The sequence below is a fragment of the Rhagoletis zephyria genome, unplaced genomic scaffold, assembly GCF_001687245.7.
Source record: "Rhagoletis zephyria isolate East Lansing unplaced genomic scaffold, Rhagoletis_zephyria_1.1 Rzeph_scaffold_03129, whole genome shotgun sequence".
NCBI lineage: Eukaryota > Metazoa > Arthropoda > Insecta > Diptera > Tephritidae > Rhagoletis > Rhagoletis zephyria.
This window is the reverse complement of record NW_016160213.1, coordinates 29,592-44,879: the sequence shown is the minus strand read 5'-3', so window position 1 is coordinate 44,879 and position 15,288 is coordinate 29,592. Positions and strand designations below refer to the sequence as shown.

The following is a 15,288-nucleotide window of genomic DNA, read 5'->3' as shown; positions in this document are numbered from 1 at the left end:
TATTAATTTTTGCCTTTATTTTCCATATTTTTTATAGCACACTTCTGTTTTCTTATCGTGAGAAGTCTTTTTCGTTTTTAATAAAAATTATTTTTTGCTCATTTAAAATTCCCATTCACTTCGCTTACCATTTATTTATAATTTGCTGCTGTTGCGTCAATAAGTTTTTGTTTTTGTTGCAGCCGATTGGCTGCACTTATTTTTCCATGCATTTTTTTTTTATTGCTACTCTATCGCATTTTTTTGCTATTTACTTGTTTGTGCTTGCGAATTCTTTTTTTTTGTTATTTCACTTTTATAGCTCCAGCTTTTATAGCTTTCTTGGTCCTCTACTGCTGCACCGCTGTCACATGTAAACATATTTATTTATTTTAGCTTTAGTTAACTGTCACCGTCGTAGAGTAAATATGCTATCACCGCGCAACGCCTCTGTATAAATAAGTTCTGTAAATGAATGACCTTTTCGTTGTATTGCAGTTCCCATTTAATTGCTGATAAGAATAATTTTAATAGTAGTAGTTGTAGTTGTTGTTTGTTGATTTCCTTTTTGCACTCGGAGAAAAAAGTGTTGGAAGATAAGCATTTGTGTTTCTTCGTTTTCTAGCTTTCATTCAAAGTTAGCTTAAGATATTCATTCCTAGTCATTTATCCAATATATCAGTATTGCTTGAATGGAAAAAAAGAATACAAGAATTCTTTTATTGGAAAAATAACAAAAATAAATCAGTTAATTGTCAAAGGTAATATGTAAGTCGACATTTTTTCGCTTTGACAATTTTGATGCAGTTCGGTACGTTTAAAGGAGCTCTGTTGAACTGCATCAAATTTTCCAAATCGCAAAAATGCTGACATCTTCCCTTTGGTAATTACCCGACTTAAATTCATATTTTTTGTGACGAAAACATTTTTAAAATGAGCTGTTTTTACAATTTTCTTGCTCGAAAAAGTTTGTGTAGTTTATTTTTTAAAAGAATTATCATTTTTTTATAACTTAGTAATTTTTTATTTACCAAAAGCGCATCGAAAAAATTTAAAATACTTATACATGTAATTGTTTTTAAACATAATTNTTTTTTTTTTTTTTTGTCTGCGTCTAAGTGATGAGCTTGACTGCTGTGAATGAACGCCAAAGAAGCATTTTTTGATGCTTCTTAGGTCATTTCCATTATCATACTTGGTTAAAGAATTATGCGCCGCACGGCTTGACTTCTGTTTGTATAAAGGGTGAGAGATTTTTTTTCGTATTCCATTCCTTTTCATTAGCAAATTTAAATATTCCTCAAAAAGCCGTGGAGACCTAGAGTAACAGTTCTTGGCTTAACAGTTTTTAGAGCCTATGCTCCCGAGCGCTAGCGACGAGCTTTTTGAGCTTTCAACGTCTGCGCAAAATCGAATTATCTATGTGGACTCGCAACAGAGTAAAAACTCTCTCTGATCACTACTGGAGAATGCCACTAAAGAATAAATCCACAAAGAGAGGTTCTCCTCTGAGCCCGTCCATACCAGATTTGATTAAAAGCTTTAAAGGGTATTTCCCGCGGGATATATTTTTGGTCGTGATTGAAGTAAGGTAATCTACTTTTATTTTATAGCAAAGTTGACCGCTTCACATAATCGCTTAACAAGATTTTTTTTAAGCTTTCTATCGTTTTATATTAAAAAATATCGCAAACAAATGTCGACCTCGACAAAGTTTTTTAAAGCTTTCAGTACAAGCTGACTTTGGTCGTCAGTTTTTTACGAGTATGGTAATGACCGGATATTCATTCATATGACATCTTTAGAGCTTCTTAAAGCGTTTATTTTCAGTTCAGATAGGGCGTTTTTGAAATAAATTCTGAGATCGGGATTTCTTCGATCAAATTCTAAGTAGGGCGCTTACGAACCAGCTGCCGAGATGGGTCGAACTTCCACTCAGCCGTGGATTTTACGAGAACATTTATAGACCAGCCACGATCGAAAAGAGCTTTTACTCTGTGTGCCTCCACATAAAAACTTTAGAAAGCTTTTAAAAGCTACTGGCGCACATAGGTACGTTTTGGTCGTGACTGCTGTAGACGGTTTAAGAGTAGATAGATAAATAGATAGATAGATATTATTGCACCGCGATCTAGTGTTCCATCTACTCTTCACAGTACTACTTCTAAACCTAAATCCCTGATGAAGTTCAAAAGCAATTTTGGAGATAGGGATTGAATGTGCTTAAGCTATGGCCACATTGAGCCTAAACTTCTCTCACGTCTTGACAAATGTCATATGACCATATCCCCAGTTGCCCTCTTAGCCTGCAGTGTCCTGTGAGGATACCTGTTATTATTCTAAGCTTCTCGTTTTGTTATACCCTCCCAGTAAACTCTTTGCCTGACGCATTCCTGACGAACTATGCCACTTTAAAACCCGCTCNCAGATTGTAGGGGGAACCAAGAGTTGTTGGCGGCGGCGTGTGGGTGGTGGTGCGGTTGTGTGTGTTATGTGGCCCAGTTGCCCTCTTAGCCTGCAGTGTCCTGTGAGGATACCTGTTATTATTATTCTAAGCTTCTCGTTTTGTTATACCCTCCCAGTAAACTCTTTGACGCATTCCTGACGAACTATGCCACTTTAAAACCCTCTCCCTCCTAAGTATTGCGACCCACTCCTAGGAAGGCCAACTGGAGTGATGGCTGCTGCCTCTCTTGCGCGACAATCAGGCGCCTCGTTGCCTTCCACTCCCTTGTGGCCAGGTACCCACGCTAATTTGCAGTTATTGTGTCTACCAAGAGTGTTAAACTTTTCAATGCACTCAAGCACCGATGACCTTACCTTTTCCAAATCCCTCTCTCNCCCTTGTGGCCAGGTACCCACGCTAATTTGCAGTTATTGTGTCTACCAAGGGTGTTCAACTTTTCAATGCACTCAAGCAATTTTAAGCAGAGTAAAAGCTCTTTCTGCTGAATACTGGATAACTAAGAAGAGAAAATAAATCATTTAAAATCGCTTAAATTAGCTAAACATTCATCATAAAATAATTTGCGTCTGCCATTTTTAGGATTTATGAGCTTTTTTTTGTGCCTTTCGAAACGTTTGCCTCAAATATCGGTAAAAATTCTTTTGCGCAGTGCATGCTTTTATTTTTTCAGTCATTTGCCTATGAATTTCCATGTATATACATACATATATACAGTTTATTTTGTACTTTAATCGCTTTTGCAAAAATAACATGAGCCTTAATTACCGCAAAATATGGCGCATTTGCTGATTTTGCGACAAGCTAATAAAATACTCTATAATGCTCTCAGCCCACCGCAGCCTAGGCAAAGAAAGAAAAATTATCAGTACGCTCTTAGAATGCCNGCTTTTATTTTTTCAGTCATTTGCCTATGAATTTCCATGTATATACATACATATATACAGTTTATTTTGTACTTTAATCGCTTTTGCAAAAATAACATGAGCCTTAATTACCGCAAAATATGGCGCATTTGCTGATTTTGCGACAAGCTAATAAAATACTCAATAATGCTCTCAGCCCACCGCAGCCTAGGCAAAGAAAGAAAAATTATCAGTACGCTCTTAGAATGCCTTTTTTACTTTTAAGCAGCGCCACAGTATAGCGCCAGCCACTTACGGGTTCACGTGGAATCGTTTACGAGGTTTTTAATTTTTAATTTTTGCTGCTGACGTCCACTTCACCAGCTAGGTTCAATGTCGCCTTCTGGCTGAGCTCCCTGCGTTGAATGCAAATTTACAATTTTTTAATTTTCTAAATTTGCTTGNGTCCACTTCACCAGCTAGGTTCAATGTCGCCTTCTGGCTGAGCTCCCTGCATTGAATGCAAATTTACAATTTTTTAATTTTCTAAATTTGCTTGTCTGTCCAAAGTTTGCATGGTGGTTGTGTGGTGTCGTGTTGGTTGTGTTGTGGCGCATTTCAAAACCGTTGGATGATTTCATTTCCAATTTTCATTCATCCGACATCATTTGCAACACAAAGAAAACAATAGAAAAAAATTGTTTAGGCGCTTAGCCAACGCTAGCTTCCTACGCCTCCTTCGACCCTCTTTAATCGTCTTACTTGCGCTCGTCAGCATTGGTGCTAAAAACATTTTCGCTTGGTAATGATGCAATCGGCGGCAGTGTGCAACGTAAAGGCGAACACCAGGCGTACTGGCTGCCAAAGGTTTTGGCTTTATTCGCTGTTAGTTTTTGGCTGTGGGCTTGTTGCCTTCCCCTTTTCTTCGATGTCGGCATTACCAGTTGACTGCAGTGCATTTGTGCGCAATCGCCAAGCGGTCAATGACTTGGAGAGTAGCTCTGTGCAATTAATGGTTGAGACCGTTACAAATCAGTGGAAAACAGAGGACAAAATTGTCAATTTGGGCGTCGCAAGCTGCTTTTTAGAGTAAATAAATTATAGTAAACTGCTTAGAAATATTTGTGTGACAAAAATTACATTTTATACGAAAATTTCCATTTTTATGACAATACAAAAACACAAATTTTAAAGCAAGACATAAATTGAATAGTTATGCGAATTTCATAGCACAAGCTGCAATTATATAAACACATAATGCGAATTTTGTAGCCAAATTAATAATATTTAGCAAAATATATAATTTTCACAAAAATATATGTACTATACATACATATGTATGTATAAATGTATGTACACTTATATAAAAAATTTTATTTTAGATATAACAAAAAATAAATAAATAAAACATTTTATTTCAACGGTGTTTATAGCGAACTAAAAGTTTCAAACCAAAATGAAAATTTTATAGCAAAATTTAAGTTTTATATCAAAATTAAAATGTTATAGCAAAACTAAAATTGTATATCGAAATTTAAATTTTATAGGAAAATTAAACTTTTTTGTAGCAAAATTAAAAGTTAATGGCGAAATAGAAAATTCAAATTTTATGTCAAAATAACATTTAATAACAAAATTAAATTTTTAAAGCAAGTTCAAATCTTATAACGAATTAAAAAATTATAGTCATTCTCTAATTAGATAGAAAAAAAAATTTGTATAGCAAATAAAAATTTTTATAGCAATCCAAAATTTTTATAGCAAACAAAAATTTTTATAGCAACAAAAATTTTATTGCAAACAAAAATTGCGTGGGAAACAAACATTTCATAGCAAACCAAAAATTTAAAGCAAATTCAAATTTTATAGGAACCAAAAAGTTGATGCCAAACAAAAATTTGATGACAAACAAAAATTGTATAATAAACAAAAATGTTATAGTAAACGAAAATTTAGTAGATAAAAAAAAACATTTTATAGTAAAACAAAATTTGATAAGTACATATGTACATACATAGAATCAATTTTGGGGAAAAAATAAATTGTGTGTCACATTATTTCTTCAAACGCTGAAAGAAATTTTTTTGCAAGCATTGATTTTATAGAAAAGACTAAATTTATTGCTATACATAGTATATTTGCATATTCCATCTAGCAATAAAATTTTCTAGAAATAAAATTTTCATGGCAAAATATGAATTTTATGGCAAAATTTTAGGTTACTAGTATGTAGATATGTAAAATTTGAGTTTTGTTGAAAAAATATTTTTTTATATAAAATAGTATGGCAAAAGTAGTATTAATGGCAAAGTATTTTATTACACTCAAATTTAATGTAAAGAGATAATTTTTTCGAAAACACTAATTTTTTAATATTTTCATCTTCTATTTACAGAGAGGTTCTAAATGCTTGGCGTGCCAAAGCGCGTTGCAATGTGGTGCCCGCGGAACGTACACAGGAGCTCTTCCATGAGCTGAGTTTTCATCCAAGTGAAAAGCAAAGTGAGTGATTGGAAACTTAAAAAAAAAAAACAATTCCTCGCTAAATTTATATTTTTAAGAAAAGGATAGGAAATACCGGTTTTCGAGAGAGAACTAGTCCTGCTATAGAAAAAGCTAGAAACGGTGACGGAGTTTATTTTCGAATTTCACTCAAATATTTCAAAGGCAAAAAAGACATTAATTTCCAAAATTAAATATTTTTCATGTACATATGTATGTATATAGAAAGCAAAAATTAAAATCTCTAAAAATCTTGAAGTTAAAATTTTTCTTATTATTTATTTTTGCATTTTAAATGTGTTGAACATTAAAGCGCATTTTAAAATTTAAATCCAAAATTTCAAAACTTTTAATATTTATGTTTCTTACTTAGTTTCTGAATTAATTTTTTTTTTTTACACTAAAACATTACATCAATTTTGTTTTTATTTCTATTCAAATATTGATTCTAAATAACCTGTGGCAAAATAAATTTGAGTGCATTTTTTCTAGCTAACTTCACTGAACAAATTTTATTCCGTAAATAACTTTTTCCTAAATTCTCTTTCCAGTTAGCGAAATGCTACAGACAGCCAAATTATTGGCTCGCAAAAGCAGCCGTCAATCGAATGGTCTCACCTTTGGTGAATTTTGTGTGCTAGCAGCTGATCTAAAACGCTTTCGGTGAATTTGCTTAAACGATATTCCCATAAAAAAACAATTTAAACTCTTTCTTCTTCTATTCAGCGCATCGACATTCTCGCCATCGATCTGTGACAAAGTGAATCTTTTAAGCTCTCTACAGCCAGAAAGTAATGACAATAGTCGTGCTGGTGGTGGCCTCTTACCCAACACGGAGGCCAATAACAGTAGCCTGATGTGCACCGCTTCGACATCAACGGGCACCAGCAGCGGCAACGGCACTGAACTACGTAGTACAAAATCCCTAAGTAATGTCGAAGACTGCAAACGTAAATTGTCAAAAGGTGATACATCGGCACCGGTCGAGGTGTTCCTAGGCGGTTCGTGCAACCCCACCACCTGGCGTGCCGATGTAGCGATACCGGCGTTGAAAGAGCTTGGCATTTCCTTCTATAATCCCGTGAGTTGCTTACCTTTGGCATGCAATTCAATGTTTCTAATTGTAATTTTGTTAATTTTAAATTTCTGCTTTCTTTATCTCCATCTTGCAGCAAGTTTCTGATTGGACGCCTGATCTCATCGAGCTGGAACATCGCGCCAAAGAGAAGGCGCGTGTTTTGTTCTTCGTTATGGATTCGGAGACGCGCGCATCTGCTGGTGCCATTGAGGCGGCACATATAGCGGGTCAAAACTGCAAGCAGCTGGTGTTGGTACTACATCCATATAAACGTAGTCAATCGATTCTTAATGAGCAAATATCCCAGCAGTAAGTTACATACAAGCAACTCGCATAGACGCATTTTTTAATTGCTTCTATTTTTTCCTGTTACACAGAGAATACATTGACCTCCGGCGCAATCAGCTAATACTGAAGGAATTGGTCACACGTCGTGGCCTGCCAGTTATGGATGATATACCATCGGGTCTGCAGCGCACCAAAGAAATTTTGGCTGGCATTAGAGATCCACCCTCGAATATAGCATCGATTTTAGTGTAAGTTGAATGATGAAGCATAATATAAAAGATTTGTTAATGCAATACTCACTCTCCTCTATCCCACAAGCAGTGTAGTACGCGGCGCATTCGATCGTGTTAACCCAGTGAACGGCATCATTACAGTAGCACAATGTCAACGCGCTCTCTTATATTTAGGTTACGCTCAGAGTCTAGTTAAATTAGACAATTTAAATAAAATAGTAGCAGCTCAACGTGAAACGCTTGAAACGTTAGAAAAACGTAGTACAAAATCGAGTGCTCAGCGAGATATCAGCGGCAGCAGTAGCAGTAGCACCAAGAAGAGCGCATCGTCCTCGTCCACATCATCGTGCAGCTCAGATACGCCGACCGCTTCGGTAAACGAATCGGCTGATGTCGATTTTGATTTATTCTGCGTGATCTCCGCTTATCTCTCGGTGCTGCAGCAGGAGATACAAGAAAGTGGTTGCATTTCGCCCATAAAGGGAACGAACGTACCACCACCGCCCGTCTATCTTACCAATATGCAAGGTAAGCGCTAGCAACGTTCATGTTTGCTATGATAAATATAATATATATTCCATTTTTCCCCTTCCACACAGGTGATGAGAGCAATTTTGCCATCAGCTATTTCACCAGCAAGAACATCTCACGCACCTCAAGTCAAACTAGCGTACCCGGCAACGATGAACGTCACAGCAGCAGCGATTTGTTGAGTCGCAACCGCGATAGCGGCACTTCCTCGCCACAACCATTGGATCAGCCACTGAAATCTCGCTCGGCCGCTCACTTAGGTAAAGCAAAAACAAAAATACTTGTTAACATCGAATCTATAGAAACAACCGAAATAACAACAACCATCCAAACCGCTCATACACCACCGACACCGCCTAATACTTCTACTACTACCGCTACAGCTTATCCGGGTTTGAGCACAAACACAACAACAGTACAACCGCTTACGCAAATCAACGCCAATGCCGCCGCCCAAATGCACTCAGCACTCGCGGGCATGGATGGCAGCAACGTCACAGCTGACGCTGAGGAGAGTGATTCAAATGACTCCGTGTTCTCATCGAGCAGCTCCATTAATTCGGTAAATTGTAATTATGGCGGCGGTGAAACGCTCACTTTCTCTGGGGTGGACTTTCGTGACGTTTACCTTGGTGGTAGTTGTTTTTTGCGCACCAAATGGCGTCAAGATATCGCTATGCCGTACCTGAAGAGCAAATGCATCACTTTCCACTTGCCATCGCTGCACGAGAGCTTGCAACCGTCGCAACTGGACTTGCCCGACAAAGTATTTGAGGATGCGCGTCAGCTGGGCGCACAGGAGACATCACTGAAACGCACACGCCGAAAATATCGCGGCGCAGCGCTGGAGGAAGAGGAGGAAGAAGAGTTGACTGTATCAGAAGAAACATACAGTTGGGCGTTGCCGCCGATGCGGCCGTATCTTTTCAACCCCTCGCTGTTAGATGCCAGCCGGGTGTTGCTGTTCGTCATCACCAATGAGACACGCTCGCTGGCGCCAATGACGTTGGCGGCGCATTGCATTGGGCTGATGTACAATGTGGTTTTAGCTGTGCAAATGCTGCCCGAGGACTGTGTGATAAACAATGAAAAGGTGAGTGTGTGTGGGGAGGAGGAAGAAATGAATGTTGAAATCTTTTTTGAAGTGTTTAAATAATTTCCTTTTTGCGCTTTCTTCTTACAGCTCACGCCGGCTGCTATCAAAGATTATAATCGCGGTCGGTCGTATCTAATTGATTTGGCCAAACGCCAAGGTGTGCCTGTGTTCAACGATTTGAAGGCAGCTTTGGAATGTACTGTGGATAAGATAAAAGCGTGTAACTCCAGAGGCAGTCGTTATGATTGAATGAGCTCTCATATGCATATGCAGTTGAATCACCTGTAAGCCTTTAAAAGTAATCTGTCTACAATTGAACTTTGACAGCATTTAGGGTGAGACGCTCCAAATACATACATAACTATACATACAAACATAAATACGACGAGTACCTACTACATGGGCAGCAGATTTTAGCAGAATTTTTTCAACAACATATACTATATTTAGAATACATACTATCGGATCCGCGTGAATTCAACTTTTACTTAACTACATTTGTAATAGTTTAGTGTTTTTATGTTTAAAATTATGAAGCTTCAATTCTATGCATCATAGTTACATAGCGAATAAGTGAAGATTTAACCCATATACGTGCATAATGTACGCGACAGATGCCTTAACCGTGCGCCAATCTACTAATTCGTACTATGTAAGTCCTTGTTTAATTTAATTTAATCACTATCTAATATAAAAAAATAGTACATACGATTATCGTCCTGTAGTGCATATATCGGCAATGTAAACACAAACAAAAAGCTAAATCAATTTTAAACTTACGACAATTTTACATACAAATAGCATATAACATAATAATAACAATAAATCTAAATCTATACATAAAATTAATAATAATATTAACCACCTAATGCCTAAAAAAAAAAAAATAAATAAATATATACATAAATATACCTACCTTAAATATACAATTACCTACTATACATACTAGCTTAGTAATCGTAAGCGTGATGATGTTTGCTAATAATAAAAAATGTAAGTGTATGAGTTAACACAGAAAATAATACTCATTTCAATTAAAAAAAATCGATGATAATACTCGAAAGTTTTCGCAGCTAGTTAGCGTTTCAATATATTTTTTGTGCTCTCTGGCGCCGTTGGCTAGACAGCGAAGGCACAGTGATCTAATAAATATCACCTTAAATATGATATATTACTGAGAATTCACACAAAATTACACACTTCTAAAATGAGACGGTTTTAAGCATAGAAAATCAACCAAAATATTGTTGAGTTTCAGTAAGATTATAAATTGGTTTCGGAACACTGAGCCGTATGAATAAAAACTAAGCAATTGCTTTTTCTTACAATTTGAAACCTTTTACTTAAATTTATTTGAACAAATGAAGTTATTATTCATACGGCCCAATGGCACACCCGTAACCCATAGGCAACCCTTTGCTAGAAATCCGCGAGTGAATTTTGTCCACCTAGCTTGTTCTACCCGACACACTGTTAGTCGCGGGCGCAGATTCTCGTTGTATGAAGTGGTGAAGTGAAAAGATTTTTCATCACTTGGCATAAAACTTCAAATATTTACATATTATTCTATCTAATGAAGAATAAATTAGTTAAGTATATAAAAGTTTTAATTTTTGAAAGAGTTATGGATGGGCGCAGGAAATATTGAGCATTTTGTTCGAAGTCGTTGTTTTTATTTCGCTATAATTTCCTAGATTTTCACCGGAGTTTTTTTAATCAAAAGCCTTTTTAATAACAAGTAAATTTTAAGCAAAAAACAATGCCGACTTCAGTTCTCATCTACGAATTTAAGATTATCTTTAATTTCTTTATGATCCTATGTTCGGATATAAACCAAATTAATATGGGACCACTTGCGCGGTAACACCTTTCCGTTAAAAAAAAAAAAAAAGAGTTATAGAAATCGGTTAACGTGGTCCAAAGTTATGCGGTAAGATACAAGAAAAAAAATACAAAAAATATTCCGACAAACTGACAACCTTCTCCTTTTTGTGAAGTCGATTAAAAAATAAAACAAAACGGATTAAAACAAAAAATTTTAACTGAGTGCGACGCTATTCTATTCATTTTATCACTTCATGTAACGAGAATTATCATCCCGTAAGATAAGGAAATATCTCATGAGACTTTGGAAAATGCGTTTTTAAACGGTGTTCACATGATGCAATTTTAGAGGCGATTAGTTGAATCAAAAGTTGGCTGCCCCCCCCCCCCAACTTTATTGGAAGCGATTAGTTGAAATGCCGTTCACACCAGGCGATTGTTGCTTTCAACTAAAAGTTGCCTGCAAAATCGCCTCATATAAACACCGTATAACATACAACTACGGTCAAAGATTTTGCACCCAAATTAAAAATAGTGTTCGCAACTTATGTTTATGTATTTATTTTTAATTTTTGTCTAATAAAGTGCAAGTTTCAAAGAGCTAAATATTACCATTGATTTTGAGAATTTTTTTTGTCAAGGGTGTTGCGAATTTTCTTCCATAAAACGCATAAACAAAATCTATTTTTATATGGAAAGAAATGCGCAACACTCTCGACAAAAAATTAAATGGGCTAAAAAACTGGGTGCCCGAAAATATTCTAAAAATTCTATCAAAAATTTTTGTAAAATTTGTGCAAGCTTTGAAACCTTTTTTAGTTGCATTCTCGTACCTGATAATTATTGAAAGTTATCAAAAACTATCAGCTTTTTGCGTTCGCGTATGAAAAAAACTTGCAAAGTAGGAGAAATTGAGAGAGCAAAGTGACATTTCATTTTGAGGGGAAGCTGCTAGTTTCTGCTGGAAAAATTTTTGCCCGCAGCAATTTGCTAACAGGAAAACAGCTGATCAAAAAGAACCAAGTGCAGAAATCATGAATATACCTATGTAAACCTCTAGGTAACTTTAACACAATCTCGAAGGTGTAAGTAACGCCCATTGTTTATGTCAAAAGTAAAAAGGTTTTAATACTTTTGGTAACATTTTCTTCAAGTGTGTTACAACAGTGCGCGTATGTAAATTTGGCTATTTGCGCGGCTATTAAGTAAATTTGTGTCTGTGTTCATAACTTCGACTTTGATACACTTTTTTCGTTCCACATAAATCGCTTAATGCACTGTTTACCTAAAAGCATAAACAGACGGCAGCGTTGATCCGGATCAACTCGGGAACAAACTGCAGTTGATCCGGATTAAGTCCGAGTTAATCTGTATCAACGCTGCCGTCTGTTTAACGACCACTGCCAATTAAGTTGTTCGATCTGCTGTTAATTTCGGGAATTACCCCATGTACGCGGCACACTCCTAATTCGATTTGGCAGTTATCGTTGCTTTTCCATTATTTTTTCTATCTCTCTTTGCTTTGATTTGTCTTTGTCTGGCTTTGACAGCTGAGTTCGACAAATTCCCCATAAAATTTTGGGCCGGCAACGAAATATTTCGCTCCCAATAATTTATATGGCGAATTAAGTAAATCGGTCCATCACTGGTTAGCCAATTTTGAGTGAGTGAGCGCATTATCACTGAAAATGTTGGAAATACCGTATTAGAAAATTGTATACAGGGTGTCCGAGAACTCAACGTCAAGCTGAAACGGGGTGACAGGATTGATTGTAACCATCATGAGAAAAATCAGAAAAAAAAGCTATCTCATGCAGTTTGAAAATTATGGGCATTTAAAAAAAACCCCAGAAATTTTTGTCAAACTGTAACCATTTTTCGGTTAATGTGGTTAATTTTTATTATTTTTGTTAATTGAAACTTTGGAACCTTAACCCTAAATAACATTTCTAGAACCTAAGTCAAAAATAATGACCCAATTGCCCCAAGTTTTCTAGAATTAAGACTATTTGTTAAACTACGAATTTAAATTTTTTATAATTTGTCGACTTTGAAAGGCCCTCCTTTAAAAAAAATGTACTAAAGTGCCTTGGCAAGTGCCAACAAAAGTTCGCGCATTTAATCAGGATTGTAAAATGGTACTTGTTAGTTTCATACTAAAAAAATAAAAACCTCAAGTAACCCGATTTTTGCTAACCCATTTTACTCAGTTCAAATGTTTTTTATTCGCACAAGCTCTTGGTAGGTTCTTAATTTTACGGCAAAATGATGAAAGAGACGGATAGTGGACTTGTTTGCCATGAGCGAGCGAGACAGATAGTGACGCCACTTTTACCAAAGTCAACAAAAATAAGTAAAATTAATAAAATAATGAAAAATCTTGACCTAGTTTAGTTTAGGTTTATTGGAATAAAAGTCAGATAGGGAAATAACATTTCTTATTACAATAAATGTTCAAATTGCTTACCATCAGCCTCAATACATGCCCTACATCTTCTTAAAAAAGATCTAGAGTGGATGTCCTCAGCAGCTTGAGAAATTCGTTCACGCAGCTCGGCTACGCTCTCAATATGCTTTGAATAAATTTTTCTTTGAAAACGCCCTAATAAAAAAAAAACAGGGGATTTAAATCTGGGGGAACGGGCTGGCCACGAGATAGTGCCTGAACGGCCAGTCCACCTTCCCGGATATTCTTGGCCAAGGAAATCTCTTACTTGCACTGTGTAATGCGCTGGGCAGCCATCTTGTTGATACCACATGTGGCGACGATCTGTTAGTGGTATGTCCTCTAACAAAGTTGGTAAATTTTCTCGTAAAGAATGTAGGTAATTCGTGTCATTCAAGTTCTCAGGCAGGTCTAAAGACCCAATAATTTTGTAGATTCATCTGACCAGAGAATTTTTTGGATGAATTGGGGATTTTCATTATGCCTCTGTAGCATTGTTCTACAAAATGAAATCCTTTCAGGATAATCTCGAGGAAGAAGACTTTGAACTCGTTGTACGTGAAACGGATGCATTTCGGCTCTTTGTAAAATACGATGTGCTGTGCTTTTGGGTATTCCCGTTCTTTCTTCAATTCCACGAACGGCAATACTTGGGTCATCTGCGACCTCTTGCAGNCGACCTCTTGCAACACTTCTTCCTCGTAAGGAAAGCGAGCTCTACCTCCAGCCCGTATTTGATTCGGGAAATGGCCGCCCTCTGTCAGTGAACGGTGCACATTAACAAACACGCAGTGATCCGGATAGCGCTCTAAATTTGGATATCTTTCCCGATAAAGTCTAGCGGCGGCACTTGCGTTGCATCTGCATTCTCCATAAATGAGTTGCATGTTCGCATATTCTTGTGAAGTGTAGCGCGTAGGCATGGTAGATAACAAGGATGCCGACACCAAAGTCCAATTCCAAAAGAGAGAAGCCAAAGTTGCCGATATGTAATCAACAAGTACAATTCACAAAAATCCAAGTCCAAAAAGCCAAAGTTGTCAGTACTAAATAAACACAAGCGAATACGGAAAGGTGCGCTGTNTTTTGTTTCTTAAAAGCAACCCTGCATGCTTGGAAGGCGTGTGTACCAATAATTTCATCCCTAGCATATTCATCCCCGAGGAAGGCAGTCGCCAAATTCACCGAAGGTTGTTTACTGGTTATATTGTGATACGAATGTGCGAAATGTACTAACTGCTGTGGTGGCGTTATAGCTGTCTACTTTGTTGCTAGTTAAATGAGAAAAATTGCTAGTTTTGCAAGAAAATCACCCTTCAAAAAGTTACTAGGGAGTCGGTAACGTCGATAACTAAGTTTAACCGGAGATAAGTGGTAACCAGTCATTGAGTAACCGGCCCTAAGCAGAGAACGTCTATGAATGAGAAGGCGCATTTTCTGTGTGAACTAATTGCCTAATATTACCGGCGTGAATTTTTCTACGCACGCACGCAAGTTCTTCACATTTGAGCATNGCAAGTTCTTCACATTTGAGTAACCGAAATAAATTTGCGTGCGTGATTTTTCAGAGTTGCATTTCTGTCCAATTTCAGAAGTTGAGCAAAATTTGAACATAAATGCAGAATAGCTTCGATTCCTAAATTAAAAAAAAACGTACGGGGATCGATAGAGAACATTGAGTTGAGTATAACGGTATATTTCTTTTCTTGCGGAAACAAAAACTACAAAAGTTATTAAGGGTCAAAGTTCAAATTAAACTATTTTTTAAATAAAAAATTCTTAAAAAGTAATATATGGATTTTAAAAGTTTTGACCTCAATCGGTAGGAAATTTAGTTCCCTTTAATTTGATATACATTTTTTATATATGCCTTATTTAGTTTTCACAAAAATCTAATTAATGTACGCAGAAAGGAATTCCGCTTCCCTTCTGCGGCAACACAGAAAGGAAAATTCTACTTAGGGAGGATTATATTTATATCAAATTAAAGGGAATCAAATTT

At 36.5% G+C, this 15,288-nt stretch overlaps 2 protein-coding genes across 2 annotated transcripts; one reads left to right on the top strand and one right to left on the bottom strand.

Annotated features, from left to right (window-relative positions):
• The first annotated feature begins 4,216 nt into the window (after positions 1–4,216).
• On the top strand, positions 4,217–9,762 carry raw (NDT-like domain-containing protein raw). The gene is made up of 9 exons (XM_017623306.1): positions 4,217–4,377; positions 5,684–5,790; positions 6,342–6,453; positions 6,517–6,871; positions 6,963–7,177; positions 7,246–7,404; positions 7,478–7,917; positions 7,989–9,013; positions 9,104–9,762. The coding sequence occupies exons 1-9, from the start codon at positions 4,217–4,219 to the stop codon at positions 9,263–9,265; spliced, it is 2,736 nt and encodes a 911-aa protein (XP_017478795.1). The 3' UTR covers positions 9,266–9,762.
• A 3,591-nt stretch (positions 9,763–13,353) lies between these two features.
• LOC108368453 (uncharacterized) lies at positions 13,354–14,669 on the bottom strand. Its single transcript, XM_017623305.1, has 2 exons — positions 14,524–14,669; positions 13,354–14,332 (listed from the first exon to the last, which is right to left on the bottom strand). The coding sequence occupies exon 2, from the start codon at positions 14,207–14,209 to the stop codon at positions 13,688–13,690; it is 522 nt and encodes a 173-aa protein (XP_017478794.1). The 5' UTR covers positions 14,210–14,332; positions 14,524–14,669; the 3' UTR covers positions 13,354–13,687.
• Positions 14,670–15,288: the final 619 nt, after the last annotated feature.

Coding starts and splice junctions, on each gene's coding strand:
- raw (XM_017623306.1), top strand. CDS start 4,217: ATGTCGGCATTACCAGTTGACTGCAGTGCATTTGTGCGCAATCGCCAA. Junction 4,378..5,683: donor GTCGCAAGCTGCTTTTTAGA/GTAAATAAATTA, acceptor TTCTATTTACAG/AGAGGTTCTAAATGCTTGGC. Junction 9,014..9,103: donor GTGTGATAAACAATGAAAAG/GTGAGTGTGTGT, acceptor TTCTTCTTACAG/CTCACGCCGGCTGCTATCAA.